At 37.1% G+C, this 18,396-nt stretch overlaps 1 protein-coding gene across 1 annotated transcript; it reads left to right on the top strand.

Moving 5' to 3' along the window:
- Positions 1 to 490: 490 nt before the first annotated feature.
- On the top strand, positions 491 to 18,170 carry LOC142980492 (NAD(P) transhydrogenase, mitochondrial-like). The gene is made up of 23 exons (XM_076125914.1): positions 491 to 864; positions 4,536 to 4,705; positions 4,920 to 5,074; positions 5,159 to 5,299; positions 5,379 to 5,501; positions 5,813 to 6,000; positions 7,929 to 8,084; positions 9,327 to 9,531; positions 9,964 to 10,170; positions 10,750 to 10,830; positions 11,305 to 11,450; positions 11,938 to 12,026; positions 12,111 to 12,195; positions 12,397 to 12,510; positions 13,298 to 13,464; positions 13,594 to 13,731; positions 15,027 to 15,244; positions 15,591 to 15,742; positions 16,039 to 16,192; positions 16,269 to 16,373; positions 16,492 to 16,611; positions 16,739 to 16,830; positions 16,939 to 18,170. The coding sequence occupies exons 2-23, from the start codon at positions 4,545 to 4,547 to the stop codon at positions 17,083 to 17,085; spliced, it is 3,144 nt and encodes a 1,047-aa protein (XP_075982029.1). The 5' UTR covers positions 491 to 864; positions 4,536 to 4,544; the 3' UTR covers positions 17,086 to 18,170.
- Positions 18,171 to 18,396: the final 226 nt, after the last annotated feature.

Here is an 18,396-nt window from a genome sequence, read left to right as displayed (position 1 = left end):
TATTACGTGACACATACAATTAATAAAATAAACTCTACGGGTGAATTTAATATGCCTTTGTCAATGTACTTTAATTAGGGGGAAAAACAGTCATGATTTTATAAAAAGTATGGATCATGAATGAATGGACCAGTTTGCGTAGGGAAATGATACGAATATGTAGGTAGGTAAAAATTCTGAAACTATCGACAAATTTTACTGAGCTGATAAGATACATCACTACATTTCATTGTAGAAGCTGCAACAGTGTGTACATGTACAATATTCTACTATAATGGTAGATTTATACTTATTGAAGAGGTTCAATCGTCTACTTCTCTTTTAGTAGCTTACTGAGCTCGGATGTTCCTGTTGACCTTCACAGTAGTGGCATGAATTTATCTGTAGTTTAGTTATCGTTCATATTACATTATAATAAAATAATGAAAGAAAGTAGTAGTGATTATTGTAACGCAATAAGTTGCAACACTGACAAACTAGCTCGCTCGTATCGTATTGAATTGAATTGAATCAAAAACGATACAGTACGTTTGCCCGGTAATAGTATCCGTAGTTGTCATTATCGTGATTATTGTGAACAAATTGTGAATGCTAACTCTATCGCAGTACCGGGCACGCCGGGCTGCGCGCGTCGTGTCTGGGCGTTTCGCATAAATACCTAGTGAAATATATAATAATATTTTTGGTGTTCCCATTTCAGTTTTCGGCCGTGGTAGTTATTCTCAGAACATTTTCTCTCGTATCTCTTTCAGCGTGCTAGGGAACCAATTGAGTCTCACTGCAAGAAGTATCAATTTTAGCGAAGTTATTGGACATATTGCTAGAAATCAGCAGCCACAATATAAAAAGCCGGCTGGAACAGAGGTAAAAATGCAAACAATTTAACAGCGGCAATCTCGTTGTGGCACATCGACTACGCGTTCTTACATCGGAATTTAATAGTGAAAAAAATAAGTGTATGAATGAAAATAGTTTTACGTATTCATTAGTACGGTATTTATATTTTTGTGTGACCTACATCTTTTATCTGGACCTGGACCATTTAGCTGTATGATAACATTCAAATCGATTTGGCTTTGCGAAATGTAGTAGCCGACAATTTTTATTCAAAATTCCTTGCCTAATTATTTAAAAATTCTGTAATATAAATCATAATATTTATCAGCCCATATTCTAATTTTATTCTTAATGTGTGTAAAAATATTTTATTTCCTTCATATTGTTAAAAACCCAAAGTACCTACCTATAACTTATTTTTTATTTATACCAGAAAATAACAATATTTGTGTGGGTCAATGTAAACATTTCAACAAGTCAATATAGATAAGCCAAACTGTATATTTAAGTTGATAGTACATAGTATCACATCTTTTTTAATAAAACTTACTATTGATGCAATAAGCAGCTGTATAACTAAGTTTTTTTTTTCTAGTGGCCTATGTACATAGATACTAAAAAAAATAAAGTTGCCTATGTCCTTCCCTGGGAAATAATCTATCATCCTTTAAAATGCCTTTTTCAATTCAGAACCTCCCCTGAGCTTTTATCATAATCTTTATTAAAAATAATTAAGTATCCTTGCTTTCACATAGCTTTATATAAATGAAGAGTTATTAATGATAAAAAAATATAGATAAAGATCATAAATAATATCAAATTTATCTTTTAAACAGTACAAATATGTTTCATAGATATGATTAGTTTATCACTTCTTTTTATGAGCATAATACATTGCAACTGCTGCAACCTTGCAATATTGTTGTATATGTACTTAACATGAGTGCTAATACCATAAAAAATATTTGGAACTGATAAAGTTTATTTTTTAAGTATTGTGTAAATTTTCCCTAACTTAAAATAAAGTTTGGAAAATGTAGATGTGACTGGCAGTATGACTTTGAAATAATATATTTTAGAGATAATACCATTGTTATGAGAAAATACCATGATTTGACTGACAATGGATGTTTTGCTGGCTTTATCAAAAATCTTGTATCTTCTGTAAGCCAATAACAAATCAATATGTCACACTTTGTTGCAGTAACAAAAGAAAAGTTACCATGGATTTAAAAAAAATCTGTTTAAAAAGCAAAACTGAGTTCGACTGTTTAACTCTCATGTTTATTATGACTGATTTGATTCAGATAAAATTTGACAGGGAGACAGTTTATATCGTCACCTGTATGGTAAAGTTGCGAATCTGCTGTTTTCTCGAAAATCTGTTTTTTGGTATAACGTAATCCCTGTATCGTAATACACAATGTCGCAAAGTTTCAGCTCTGTATCTTTAATAGTTTATGAGATACAATAGCAGCATATTTACGTATCCCAAACATTCGTTGTGAGTCACCATGGCAAATTAACTAAGTGTAGATAATATACTTTACCACAACTAAATAAATTCTTTTTTTCAAAACATCTGAAGTAAACTAGCGAATATGGGTTAATTCGTATATTTACTAAAGTATCAGTGAAACTAACAATATCGTCACCTGTATGGTAAAGTTGCGAATGTGCATTATTGTATTGTAAATTTTACAGGAGAGCATAAAAACTCATTTTTCTTATTTTTTTAAATGGCGCACTTTAGTGAGGCGGTGTCTTTTTAGTTTTTATTTTATGGAAATATAAGCAGAAGACTGCTAATTAATCAGCTAACTATTATAACAGTAAAATAATGTAATAAATCACAATCGCAACTTTGAAACCTCTAAGAATAAAGTCAGAATTTTTTTTTGTTGCCCATGGTAAATTCGCGTATGTGTCAGATTCGCAAGTATAAAATCAATTTCATAGAGTACAACTACAATCTCATTTTGAAACTTGCGAATATCGCAGAAATGGATTGTGTAATATTTAATTATTTTGACTTTATGGTAGTGTAGTAAAATTTTATTTATTATATAATGGTATGAAATAAAAAAAACTGTTAAAAAGTTAAAAAAGTAATATTTTAATGAAACAAACTAAAGCTATACATCAACATTTTCATCCTCTTCCTCGTTATCCGGTTCAGGCAACCTGTCAACAATAGAATCGGATGTTGGCAAATTATTGTTAAATTCATGATAAGCCTTAGGTATCAACATTTCATGGCACAGTTTTAATAGATCAGTTTTTTTTGCCTTTGAAATAGGCAATCTCTCAGTATAAACAGGTTTTGGTGTTATAGTGGCATTTTTGCCTCTCTTTGCTTTCAGTTTCAGTTCAATAAAATTATCCATGTTGTATTCGTTTTTTATAAAAATAGATTTAGGATTTTGTTTGCGGTATTGTATCCACACTGCATCTTGAAACTTCGGAGTACTATTAGTAGAATTTATTTGCTTTTTCTTAGGTTTGTTGGATTCTGTTGCTGCAACTTTAACTTTTGTTGTATGCTACTTTATCTTGCTGTGAACCACCCGACTATTGAAATTATTGATCACGTATTTTTTGAATCAGGATATAGTCATATGGAATGTGATTCGATTCATTTCAAAATTGAACAGAAGTCTAAAAATACTCCCGTTTTTATACTAAGTAGCATACAACAAAAGTTAAAGTTGCAGCAACAGAATCCAACAAACCTAAGAAAAAGCAAATAAATTCTACTAATAGTACTCCGAAGTTTCAAGATGCAGTGTGGATACAATACCGCAAACAAAATCCTAAATCTATTTTTATAAAAAACGAATACAACATGGATAATTTTATTGAACTGAAACTGAAAGCAAAGAGAGGCAAAAATGCCACTATAACACCAAAACCTGTTTATACTGAGAGATTGCCTATTTCAAAGGCAAAAAAAACTGATCTATTAAAACTGTGCCATGAAATGTTGATACCTAAGGCTTATCATGAATTTAACAATAATTTGCCAACATCCGATTCTATTGTTGACAGGTTGCCTGAACCGGATAACGAGGAAGAGGATGAAAATGTTGATGTATAGCTTTAGTTTGTTTCATTAAAATATTACTTTTTTAACTTTTTAACAGTTTTTTTTATTTCATACCATTATATAATAAATAAAATTTTACTACACTACCATAAAGTCAAAATAATTAAATATTACACAATCCATTTCTGCGATATTCGCAAGTTTCAAAATGAGATTGTAGTTGTACTCTATGAAATTGATTTTATACTTGCGAATCTGACACATACGCGAATTTACCATGGGCAACAAAAAAAAATTCTGACTTTATTCTTAGAGGTTTCAAAGTTGCGATTGTGATTTATTACATTATTTTACTGTTATAATAGTTAGCTGATTAATTAGCAGTCTTCTGCTTATATTTCCATAAAATAAAAACTAAAAAGACACCGCCTCACTAAAGTGCGCCATTTAAAAAAATAAGAAAAATGAGTTTTTATGCTCTCCTGTAAAATTTACAATAACGCACATTCGCAACTTTACCATACAGGTGACGATATCCTTGCTAAGGATATAACTAGACCACTTTTTTGAATAACAAAGCCATGAAGTTAACAGCCAGTTCTAAAATTATAGAAAATTCTTTAATCATTTTTCATTTTCATTCTTGTTTCAGTAAGTCAAAATGAGTGGGTCAGTGAGGCTTCTCCATGTGTGCAAGCCTTTGCAGAGGTCATGGCAGTTCAGACTGTCAAGCTCTTCAGCCGCAGCACCCCCTACCCCAGGGGTGCCATACACCAAACTTAGCATTGGGGTACCTAAAGAGATTTGGAATAATGAAAAAAGGTACTTGTTTTTAACATAATTTTTATTATTTATTGTTTCAGTTATGCAGGTGTGTAAAAAATAGACTGAAGTTAATTTTATTTTTAAATTTATGACTTAATTCATGCCTGGTTGAATTTGCTAAGCAACACCAATTAACTTGTTTTTTTTTTGCTATTGATTCTCATTTGTAGGTTGCCTGGAATTGGAAATGCAATACTTTATTTAATTTCAGGGTAGCTGTAGTACCGGCAGTAGTTAGTAAATTAGTGAAGAAAGGCTTCAGTGTCAATATTGAAGAGAATGCTGGAGCATTAGCCAATTTTCCTAATAAGTCTTATGAAGAAGCAGGAGCCAAAGTTACCAGTGTAAAGGATGCATTCCAGTCTGGTAAGTGATTCAAATAACCACTTAATGTTCTTCATATACATAAGAAATAATTTTGACGTTTTTAATGTTCTTTTTGGTTTTCAGATATTATCCTAAAAGTCCGTCCACTAGTAACAAATGAAGTACAAAATGTAAGACCCGAGGGAACTCTGATTTCCTTTTTATACCCTGCACAAAATCAAGCCCTAATAAAAGAACTGGCAGCTAGAAAAGTGAATGCATTCGGTAAGTATTAACTATTTTCATATGCATCAATTGGTTGTTGCACAAGGTTCAATTAACGTTAATTGTATGTCTGTTTTAGCGATGGATTGCGTGCCCCGTATAAGCCGAGCTCAAGCGTTCGACGCGCTCAGCTCGATGGCGAATGTGGCCGGTTATCGCGCTGTTATCGAAGCCGCTGCTCATTTCCCACGGTTCTTTTCGGGTAAGTGAAAATTTTGTTATATAGAAAAACTGTTTCAGTAAGAATATCTAAAGAGTTAGTACCCGAAAAACATCATTAGTACTATAATCGGTTACCGACTCGAAGAGGAAAATAATAAAATAAATTAAAGTTATTTTGCAGTATAAAGCAAACAGAACAAATGATAATCTACACGAAATATTTATAGAGAATTTCAGAATATTTGTATATAAATATATATATATTGCTGGCCTTATTTTTGGATCAAAGTAAGGGTCAAAGTTAAGCACGTTTGGTTATACGTCGTGGTTCATATGAACATGTGCCCTCAGGCCAGATGACGGCGGCGGGGCGCGTGCCGCCGTGCCGCGTGCTGGTGGTGGGCGGCGGCGTGGCGGGGCTGGCGGCGGCGGCGCAGGCGCGCTGCATGGGCGCGGCCGTGCGCGCCTTCGACACGCGGCCCGCCGTGCGCGAGCAGGTCGAGAGCCTCGGCGCGCAGTTCATCACCATGGACATGAAGGTCAGCCACACCACCTACTCGCATGACTTTCCAGCAAAATCTTATCATCATATTATAATAATTTTGAACGATGTACTAGTTAGTAATCAGGATGCCATGCGTGAAGAAGTAGAATCACCCTAAGTTACACCAGATTCAGCTTCACAACATATAATTAGTTAGAGTTAATAAATTTACATAACACCGACTGAGCGCGAAGCTTTTTCGAGATAATTACGTGTTATAAATTCACCTCATTTTTTCATGGCCGTGTAGTTTCTGGTACCGGCTGAATGGTGCAGAACTACATTTTTGCCTTTTGTTATTTTACATTTCGGCACCTGAATACACTGAAATTTATTCAAAAACTGTGAGTCATAATAATAATGCTGTCTACGCGTCGCTTCCATTATCTCGATAGCAGATCTAAAGTCTTGACCTATATGAGCAAAATGCACTCTAATAAAATGAAAACGACCTAAGTAGGTATAATGAGCAGATACAATAACAGGGCTGTGGTCAAAGTATAACTACATATCACGTTTCTTATGTAACCGCAGAAATGTTTCATGAGTATCATGTGTATATTAATTAAGTGAGAACGGTGGCGTAGCTAAAGAGGGGAGGGAGCGATAGTGCTGGGTGGTAACTCGCCCTAGTGTCACGTTATTGCGAGTGATAGTGTCGATAGACAACCTCATTACATTCGAGATAATAATTATGGGGTGTTGGGTATCACTAACAGGCTTGTTGTTTATGTTAGCTACGCCACCGTGGAGACCGACTTGTGCTTATAAGACTATTTGTTTTCAGAGGTGGGTGTACCCTAATCCTAGTGGTTGGGGTGCAGCGTCCACCCTGCCCTTGGCTGCTATCGCCAATGGTAAATTGATCAAACGAATCGTAGTGCTAGATAATTCGTAGTCACGTTATATTTATTTACTATACTTGAATTGTTTGTTTTGTTTCGCTAAATCTTATGTAAACTGCAACATTCAGTGCACCAGAACCTTGACTTCATTTAGATGGCCCCTATCTACGATGAAATGTTTAATATCATGTCAGATATTTTTAAAGATCCAGTATTTTATATCAACCATATTTCTGGATAATTTCTAAATGTAATATACGTCGGCATATTTTTCTTACCTTGCCTTGATTCTTGACACGACATGATTTAAACAGAAGTCTGCGATAAAAGTGTTTTATTTGCCATCTTGCAATTAAAATATTTTTTGCTACAGATTCTTGCAGTATTTTTTAAACCAAATTATAAGTTATTAAAATAAAAAGACGAACTACTTAATATCAAAAATGTTGAAGTATAAAGTTACTGCCGTAGATAGGGGCGATCGATGTTATTGTTTTTTGTTGCTAAATTATTTTGGTTATTTACCTATTTATTTTTTACTAGTCTAGACCGCTTGGTTACATTGAATGCTTGCGTATTATCTTAAAAAGTATATAATAGTATTAGCTTATTTTCATCCTCACGTAAATATAATGAAACAAATTTTAAAAATTAACAAAATAAAAATGTAAGTTCGCGATATCTGAACCCAAACTGAGTGACTTGTTAACGACTTTCCCAAACTAGTTTGCAGTTGAAGACCTTGAAAACATTCTTATAAATTATGTATCGGTGGCAACGGTCGCCTATACTAATAATATACATAATATTATGGTAAACATACTATGATAAGAGTAACAATAATGATTACATGTTGTACCTACTACGATCTGTTAATTAGATGAAATAACTCGCCGGCTGACATAGACGACATTGAATCATTCGTACATAGGTTTAGATAAATACAATAACACATTCATTTGTGTTTTTAATTCTAAACACGTTTAGTATCAGATGTGTTAGTTTATTTTAATTATTGAGTAGTGACCTCCGGGAGGTGAATGACCGAGTTAATGAACACGTTTATTTGCGCGTTTAGGAGGAGGGTGCGGGCGCCGGCGGGTATGCCAAGGAGATGAGCCAAGAGTTCCTGGACGCTGAGAGGGCTCTGCTGGGGAAAGAGGCGAGAACCTCTGATGTCGTTATCAGTACCGCGCTCATCCCCGGCAAACCTGCTCCGATACTAATTCTTGAGGTAAAGTATATGAACTAAGTATGTCTTTAATAGAAAAATTAGAGGCGGCCATAGCCAGTTGCGCTCACCGGACGGTAAACGATCTGTGGGTCAAGCAAACCTTGGCACGGTCATTCCATAAATGGGTGACTAAATTGTGGTATTTAAACTCGGCGTTTCTGTGCTTCGGAGGGCAGGTAAAAAGTCGGTTCCGGTTGTTGTCAATTAAGATAGCAGTCGTTAAGACGCATAAAGGCCACAGGGTGGCTAGAACAACTGACACCAGGTTGACCACTAACCATACGACAAGAAGAAGAAGAATAGAGAAACTAAGCTATAGTAACTGAGTTGTAAGAAGCTTCCAGGCGTCAAGGCGCATTAAAAACTCGCAGCGGCGCCGCCCAAAACCGGTGCCGTCGATAAGCCATTCCGAATTTAGATTTGCAGGCGATGACGCGAGATTTATTTACATTAGTTGAATGGCTATGTCCTGACAAAGGCTGGTTATTAAAAACGGCGGGGAGACGCGGCTACCATTAGCACAGAAGAATTTAAATGCTAGACGTATTTAGCGCTCAATAAAAATAATCTAGTTAGGCGCTGCGATACGAATAAATGTGCTATCAGTTATCATTTTGTATAATTTAAAACAATATTCTATACATCATTATTTGAATACGAAAAAGAATGATCTTATCGTTTTGTGTACTGGTTCAAAAAGTAAAAAAATACCGATTTTGGTAACCTAAAGTAAAATTTTGTGCTCTTATCTTGAGAGATAATTAATAAATTTTACTTACCAATTATAATTAACAGATATGACACAGCTTTTGTGTCATGCAAGCTATTTGATTATTTGTTTGTTAAATAATTGCATAAAAAAACATTTTTTTTTAAATCCTGTTCCACTGAATGGCAAGGGTCTCCTCCCAAACGAGGGGGAGGGGTTAGGCCTTGAGTCCAGCACGTTGGCCAAAACCTTAAAAATACTTTTTGATAGTTTTTTTTTCTTTTATTTATTTTTTGACAACTCCCGCATTAAAAATTGCTCTTGTGTCGCGGGGACTTTTACAAACATACAAACAACGGACACAAAGCACAATCAGACCCGAAACGATTATTTTTGGATCGCACAAATAATTGCTCCGTGTGAGAATCGAACCTACGACCTCCCGACGCAATGGTAGTGGCGTGGTGACCTAAACCACTGCGCCACAGAGGCAGTCAAATAGTTCTTTATTATCCTAAAGTTTTGGTATGCAGGATGCGGTCCGCGACATGGCTCCCGGCAGTGTGATAGTAGACTTAGCAGCGGAGATGGGCGGCAACGTGCAGACCACGGTGAAGGGCGAGATCACCAAGGTGCACGGCGTCACACACATCGGCCTCACCGACCTGCCCAGTCGGATGCCCGCGCACGCCTCCACGCTCTACGCGAACAATATCTCTGGACTATTGTTTAGCTTAGGTTGGTGTTTAAGGTGTTTTACTACTAAAGTGTATTATTTGATGTAGAGTTATATTTTGGTGTTTTTGTTCAGCAATAATCGTTCAGATTACAAAATGCAATGTAACGTCGTACCTTATAAAAAATCTAAATGCGCATTCCGTGTTGACGACATAATAATATTAAACAACTAATTTTACTGCTACACACAACAGTATCTTATTATTACTAAGCTACAGCAAAAAATTACAAGAGTATCTTTTTATGACTAACCTAAGTCAGCCGAATAATTGCAGACAATGATTATGGTGCAGACTTTTCTCACAATCTTTCATTTCACAAAACAAATGACGACTAATTCAAAACACAAAATCAAAATGTGATACTAAACTCAATTATTTTCAATATTACACTCTTAAAAACCGTCACGCTAATTCTAATTTACTTTCCCAGGAACAAATGACCACTTCCACATAAACTTAGAAGACGAAGTGACTCGCGGTGCTATAGTACTAAAAGCAGGTGAACTGCTATGGCCGGCGCCACCACCGCCCAGCATGGCGCTCACTCAGTCTGCGCCAACACCAGCCGCCGCCGCCAAAGTGGAACCACCTAACCCGTTCAACGAAACTTTGAAGGATGCTTTCCTATACTCTACTGGTAAAGTTGAAATATTCTGTATTATGATGTTACAGCGATTATACTTTACTCTAACTACAGGTTTGGCGCAGTGGTTAACGTGGCCCGCAATAATCGTAGCGCCGCGTGTTGCGGCTTCGAATCCCACCCGGGACAAATTTTTGTGTTATGAGCCCGAGTATTTGTGCCGAGCCTGCTTGTTACTTTTCCTATATAAGTATTTTTATCAGTTACTTGGTTACTATAGTACAAACTCTGCTTAGTTTGGAATCAAATGACCATGTTTGACTTGTCCCAAAATATTTATTAATAGAGAGACAATATTTTAAACTTAAGTGTTTAATCTCTCATAAGGAGTTCTGCAAACTTGTTGCAAAACAAACAGCCTACATTGTAATTCTAGGCAATATTAAATAATATTTACAATAGGTTAACATTTAAATATTCCGCGTCATATAGCACCTTATCACAACTAGAAAAATATAAATATCAGTATTTCGTAAACATTGATTGTAAACAATAAATAAGGAATCATTTAATTACGTCAGTCAGTCTATGGTTCCGCATAATGTGTTCTATATTGAAATTATCTTTTTTTAGGAATGGCCAGTTTGATCGGGCTTGGAATGGCGTCACCTAACCCAGCGTTTACTACCATGACAACAACTTTAGCTTTATCAGGTAACATACTATAACTATTATGCATGAATTCTTTCCATTGTTTTAGTAATGCAGTCTGCATTTAACAATGTTCTCCCGATAACAGACTATTTACCTCAAAATACTTAAAATGTTGGTAACGACCTTATTCTCGGCATATAGATAAGTTTCGTATAAACTATCTGATGGATAAAGTGACAGAAAATGTATTTAGAATCGTGAAACATTCCAGTTGATAAATTAACCAATATTTATTAAAAAATAAAGACAACCATCATATTTTTTGTTTTTGTCGTCTGTTTGTAGTAATTATTAAAAGGATTAACCCTTTGATCGCCACGGTCGGCTTTACTCGACAAATCAGAACGTGCTCACGATGCTTTCGTCGACAAATGTATAGCGTGTGACCGTGGCGCATGACCGTGGCGGTCAAAGGGTGCTTTAAGAATTTTTTACCGAATAAGTACTTAAAATAGTGTTTGTATTTGTGTCCAGGCGTGGTAGGTTATCACACAGTATGGGGTGTGGTGCCGGCGCTGCACTCGCCGCTCATGTCGGTCACTAACGCCGTGTCGGGCATCACCGCGGTCGGCGGCCTGCTGCTCATGGGCGGAGGTGTTATACCCGAGACGCCTGTACAGGTACTACTCATAATAATTCCTTAATTATTGTTGTCATATTTTCAGTCTATGTCAAAGTTTATAGGCCATTTTGAAGGGGCCAATCCTTTTTTTTTCATGGGGAAATGCGTTACGCATACCCTGTGCCCTGGGTGGAGCACGGGGTCATGTGGGACTCTCCAGCCAGAAGGGCGGGCATACCCACTAAAACCCCACGAGTGCCTGCCATTTCCGCGTGTGTGGCGTGCGACGGGATGACTGCTTGCGCTTAGAACCGCAAGTCGCACGCCATGCGGTTGCCCCTTTCACGGGGGCCCTTCCTAGGCCTGAATGAAGGGGCCAATCCTAAGAAATAACATAAGAATAGATCACTTCAGGAGGTAAAGAAAGCCCTAGTTTTCTAGTTAATTTACGGACTAAACTAGACTGGACATATTATACTTACTTTTTATCCCGTTAATACGATTGTGTGTTTATACAGCAAAATAATATCCTTTTTTTTTCACAGTGGTTGGCAAGTACGGCTGCACTTATATCGTTCGTCAACGTATTCGGTGGATTTATGGTCACACAACGGATGCTTGACATGTTCAAGAGGTAGGTCTTAATTTACCAATAAATATTAAATTATTATTTTTGTTTCCATTAGTAAGTAATTTTGATCCATGTCTCTTTACTCAGGCCCGGTGACCCTCCAGAACACGGCTACCTCTACGGCATCCCCGCCGCTGCCCTCCTCGGTGGTTACATCACTACTGCTATGCAGGTAACACAAAACAAAATATTAGGTTGTTCGGAAAGTCATTTTCATCTCCGGACGGCCAGAAAGGGATTGTCCTTCAAACTCGAAACTGTCTTTCATTTCCACAAAACAAAAGACTTTCTGAATAACTTAATACATTTCAATAATGTTGCTAGTTATATTGTCAATTTATTTCGAAGGTATTTAGCATTTTTTATTTTATAGGGTTACCCCGAAGTCCACCAGATGGCGTACTTGGCCTCTTCACTGTGCTGTGTTGGAGCTCTTGCAGGACTTAGCTCTCAGACTACCGCGCGTAAAGGAAACTATCTTGGAATGGTAACACATAATTTATACTATAATTAAAATAACATATAATATAATAATGCAACGGGTCTTAAACGCGATTGAAAAAAAAAGGTTATGATACTTTATTTGTTTACCCGACGTTTCGATCGAATCACATCGACCGTGGTCACGGGCTGACTGATGTGGCTGCTACAATTCGCGCCACAAGGAGACGCCGTTGCGTTATAATATTAAAATAACATACTTGATATAAGCATGGGCTTTCAGTAACCAATGATTAACAAATTTCCATAATAACATCTCGTGTGCACGAGACAACGGCTTCCAAGACCCACTCATTGTCATCTTGATGACATTAGTTACAATCTTTTGTTCATTACATAAACAATGAAACATCACTAACACACTGACAAAATTCCTGCATCGAAATTCATACATATAATTCTAAAGTACTTTGACGATACAGTAGTTTTGTCAATACTTATCTATGTTTCCAAAAGCATTAGTTGTTAAGACTAGACTAATGTTTCTCAGGCATAGTACATTTTCTTATAAAGGCTAACTTTTCATCCATTGGTATCTTTTAAAGCACAAAATCTCAAAACACTTATAAATATATGTATGTATATTAAGCTCTAAGTTAAAGCCAATGTATTAAAGGTCTTTCTTTATATTAACGAGGTATTGGGTTCCACTCGGCTCCTAGATATTTTGATGACACTGTGGGATAATATGAGGTTACTAACCAAACCATACGTATATATTATATATTCCAGTTTCTACCAACATTTGAACAATTATTTTGTTCTACCTACAGATTGGTGTAGCCGGTGGAATCGCGGCTACATTGGGCGCTCTTACACCCAGCCATGCAGTGTTGGCCCAAATGTTGGGCGTAGCTGGCATTGGTGGGCTTATTGGTGGCACGATTGCTAAGAAGATTGAGATAACTGATCTACCTCAACTCGTGGCTGGTTTCCACAGGTAAATATAACAACGATAAATTATTTTAAACGGAGTCTTAAATTGTATGGTATAGCATAAATTATTACAAAAAACATTGTTTCTTGTTGTCTAGTCACAGGTAACTTTATAAAATTATTTTGTTTACAGTCTCGTCGGTATGGCGGCAGTGCTGACTTGCATTGCTACCTACATGCACGATTTCCCCGCGATGGCATTGGATCCCACCGCGGCCACTCTCAAAACTTCCTTGTTCCTCGGTACATACATTGGAGGCATCACATTTACGTAAGTATTTACACATTTATGATATCTAGAGTCAAACATTTGCTTTGTAGTGACATACATCCTTTTAATACTTGAAATCTTATCAAATAGGAAGTCTAGTGCAAATATTTTTTATGCATTTATGGGTCACAAGGTTTTCCGAAATGTGAGTGAAGGTGACTTATGTAATGCATGCATTACATAAGTCACCTTCACTCACATTTATATTTAAATTTATATTTGCATGCTTAAATTTTAGCAAAACATGTGTGACATTTTGAATTGTAAGACCTTTTATACCGTGTTTATCTGCAAATAAATGATTATTATTATTATGTTCGTCTCTTTCATATCTCGGGACTACAGAGTCCCGGACATTTGGAAGGCGTGCGTGGGGCCGAAGCCAACACGTAGAGGCCCTTTTTAGACGGTTTTAATCTTTCAAAAATGTGTGGTGTCACAATCCGGTGATTATCCCTGTTTACACTATAAAATGCACCCAAGGACAGTCACCGGACTGTGTGGAACTATGGCAAAACTAACGGGAAAAACTACTTGGGCTATTGGGATGGGGTGCTTATGGACTGGAAACCAGGGGATCTGTGGGGACTATGGCGCCTGCCGAAAACAATGTTGAAAACATGTAAAAATGGCAGGCGAAGACTTGCCAACTCACAAACTGGGCCACCCTAAACAAGTTGCATAAATAGCAACAAGGGGGCAACAGGGACGTGAGCGGCTGAAGGACGGAGAGGCCTCGCTGGACGTTAAACTCAGATCACTTGCTCCCTGAGGGTCCGGCATCACTGGCCCACTAGCCACTTACGCTCAGCATCCGTCCTCCGAACAGAGTGGGAGCTCTGCTCTCGCGACTCCACTCTGGACGGCCAATGAAGGCAAGCCAGAGGCGGGGGACCTCTTCCTCGTCAGTTTTCACTCCGACCAGCCAACTAAGGCAAGCCGGAGATGAGGAAGGGTGACTTCCCCCTGGAGCACTCAGGTACCGCGGGGTCGCTACTCCCCGTCACCTCGCCTCAAGGTGCCCTGCGGGCTTATTATTATTATTATTATGCATGTATTATATGCACTTTTTGCAAATCGTTCAATTTCTAGTCAAACTAATACTTTTTTCTAGTTATGTGACTATTTTAAGTGAGGATGAGAGAAAAGAACGTGATTGTCTTGCATGCCTGAGTGTTTTGAAACTGTCGTTCCGCTAGCGTGATGCATTTGAGTCCTGTATCATTGCGTATGGAGGTCCGTTTCCAGTAGTGAGACATCTGTGAGGTAAATGAATTATTTTTGTTTTTCGACAGCGGCTCCTTGGTGGCGTACGGCAAGCTGCAGGGCAGCCTGTCGTCGGCGCCGCTGCTGCTGCCGGGGCGCCACGCCATCAACGCGGGGCTGCTGGCGGGCTCGCTGGGCTGCGGCGGCGCGCTGCTGGCGCTGCCCGACGTGCCCGGCCTGCCGCTGCTGGGCGCCGCCGCGCTGCTCAGCGGCATCCAGGGCCTCACGCTCACTGCTGCCATCGGAGGTACGTGCTGCATTCAAATCTTTTATACTGATGCTTGATATTTCGGCGCAGTAAATACGACATTCCTTTACACACTTGACACTTTCTATTTCTCAGAAGAAAAACAGCAGTTTTCAAGAACTCCATAAGTTTTATGTTTTTTACAAAATATAAACCAAGTTTAGGTTTAGAAATTACGTTACCAAGTTTTGGTGTTTTAGATCTATAATGAAGTTAAAATATTAGCATAATGCTCGTCGGTTTTCGAAACACGAAGATGCCTTATACCTTATACCTTATTACCAATCTCAATAGTGACAAGTACTTATACTAATGTGTTCTAACATATAACATATATCAAACGCAGGTGCCGACATGCCGGTAGTGATCACAGTGTTGAACAGCTACTCCGGATGGGCGCTGTGCGCTGAAGGGTTCATGCTCAACAACTCTCTCATGACCATCGTCGGAGCACTCATTGGCAGCTCCGGTGCCATCCTTTCCTACATCATGTGCAAGGTGAGACGATTGGTTTCAAATATCTTCACTATGTTATTGATATAAACGTTTATTCATTTACACATCGTAACGTGTTGTAAGCACGTATTTTAACGCCCGTGCACGTTGTGCGTATACGGGTAGTATGTTCGTAAGAGCGTTACGTCTTTAAGAGACTAGTTCTAAATGGCAAATTTAATACGCTTGCGCTCGATGTATAAGCGACGTGAGATTTAAACTCATTTCTAATTATTTACAATTCATACGAGATGCATGTTACACAATAAATTGTATATCTTAAATCCTTTAATTTCTAGGCAATGAACCGATCTCTACCTAACGTTATCTTGGGTGGTTACGGAGTGACTAGCAGCGGCTCGGCCCGTCCCGCTGGTGCCATACACACGGAAATGAATGTAGACTCTGTCGCCGATCTCATTCACCGTGCTGCCAACATTATCATTACACCTGGTAAATAACTGTTTTATAGAACTCAATAGTCTAACCTATTTCAATGGATAAACTACATAATGACTCGTTTTTGCAGGATATGGTCTTTGTGTAGCTAAAGCACAATACCCAATTGCTGAATTAGTGCAGATATTGAAAGGAATCGGCAAGAAAGTTCGATTCGCGATTCACCCAGTCGCAGGTATGACTAATTTTAAAACCTGTTTTAGTAGTTCACTACACAATAAAAAATAATTAATTTAAATAAAATCTGCTTTATTTAGGCGCTAATGAATATAAAAATGTTTTGTATGGAACAGGTCGTATGCCGGGACAGTTGAACGTACTTCTGGCTGAGGCTGGAGTACCCTATGACGATGTGTTCGAAATGGAAGAGATCAACGATGAGTTCCCGGAAACTGACCTCGTGTTGGTCATTGGTAAGAAACATTTTAAATTCATATAATCATTGCGAACCTATACTTGTTACCATAACACAATGTAAGAAACACTGACCAAACCTTATAAATTAAATAGTATTAAATCATATCCTTTTTTTCTATTCAGGTGCCAACGACACAGTAAACAGCGCAGCTGAAGATGACCCCAACTCACCCATCGCTGGTATGCCTGTTCTCAAAGTCTGGAAAGCGAACCAGGTAAATACATATAACATGTCTTCAGTCAGTTAATATACTGCCTTGAAAAACATCTACATGACAGAACTGTTCTGATATATGTACTTAAACAAATTATGTCAATTTCAGGTGGTAGTTATGAAGCGTTCGATGGGTGTTGGTTACGCCGCTGTGGATAACCCCATCTTCTACAACCCCAACACCGCTATGTTGCTCGGAGACGCCAAGAAGACCTGTGACGCACTGCTCGATCGTATCAAACATCTTACTGATTAAGTGCTATTACTTAATGTACCGTAATACTATTTTACTGTATTTTTGTACATCATCACATTAGCATGCATCACTATTTTATAAAGCTATGGCTTTCTGAAGGTTAATTTTGATGATTGTTTCATCTTCCAGGGACGATACAATGAATTGTCCCTGCATTTTGTTCTATGCTCACTGTAATCTTAAACTGAAAGACTGTCAATAATATGACGCCATATTAAATTTAAGCTTAACAATTTTATTATTTGTATAGGATAGAATAATTAGAGTGTGGAATATTTTGTCAATTTCTATTTTGTGTTTTTTTAAAAGAAACTTGCATCATCGCAAGGAAGTATCGAAACGTCATAATATTAAATTTTAGCAACTTATTTTGGGACTGAAATATTTTATTATATTAAGATTGGACGTGGTCGCGTCAAGACATTGTCATATTGTTAGGAAACGAATGTGCCTTTATTATTCTAATATCAGAGTATCTCTTTAACAGCTAGTCTACGAGCTATGTTTGAAATTATTATTAAGGTTTTAAAGCAAATGCATTGAAATGTTATACATATTTTTTCATATTACTATGTTAAACGTTTGAGATTTTATATACCTCTATATTTTACATTTAATATTTTATGCACATGCGATTGTGAGATTATATTTTAACAACTAATACATGAAGGATGGTGCATTTCATCTCCCTTACATTCCACCTTTTTTTGACACCATGATTTTATGCATTTTATTTTACTCAAGTAAGGTGGATGTCGTTTAGGGATATAATATTATCTTAATTTGAATCCATGTACATTTTTCGAATGTAATTCTATTCAAATAATATTAGTTTATGAAATCTGATTCAAGCTCTTTCTTTCGGTTTTTAAACATACACACATGCTTATAAACGATATCATTCCAAGATCATTTATTAAATGTTATTTTATCATATTTAAGTACTTAGTTCATCGCGCTAGAAAAGTGTTAATGTACATTTTTATCTGAAGTTTGTAGTTGAAGACAATTTATTCAAAATATGCCGTTTTGATTTGTGAAATTATTGTAATAATGCAAATAAATGATTTGGCTTTGACAATGTATATTGTATATTTTTTACTACACAGTTATAAATTCTTTTGATGCCTGCATTTCAGCTCGTTAACATGGCAGCGCGCACTTACACTACTACCTGAAAGCTTAAGCGTAGGTTGTCTTTTGGACGTTATAAACAAAATCAAAACCATCATATGATTAACATAATACTATTATGATTGCACACGAAAATGAGGCGCGAAGGCCGCGCACTCGCAAATAAAAATATAACCC

This window comes from Anticarsia gemmatalis, chromosome 2 (assembly GCF_050436995.1).
Source record: "Anticarsia gemmatalis isolate Benzon Research Colony breed Stoneville strain chromosome 2, ilAntGemm2 primary, whole genome shotgun sequence".
In the NCBI taxonomy this organism is placed as follows: Eukaryota; Metazoa; Arthropoda; class Insecta; order Lepidoptera; family Erebidae; genus Anticarsia; species Anticarsia gemmatalis.
The sequence above is the reverse complement of the archived record's forward strand: the minus strand, read 5'-3'. Positions and strand labels throughout refer to the sequence as shown.

Bases quoted from the DNA above. Each gene is read 5' to 3' on its own strand.
- LOC142980492 (XM_076125914.1), top strand. From the start codon at position 4,545: ATGAGTGGGTCAGTGAGGCTTCTCCATGTGTGCAAGCCTTTGCAGAGG. The intron at 10,831-11,304 runs GTAACATACTAT...ATTTGTGTCCAG, and splicing joins AACAACTTTAGCTTTATCAG to GCGTGGTAGGTTATCACACA. The intron at 11,451-11,937 runs GTACTACTCATA...TTTTTTTCACAG, and splicing joins TACCCGAGACGCCTGTACAG to TGGTTGGCAAGTACGGCTGC.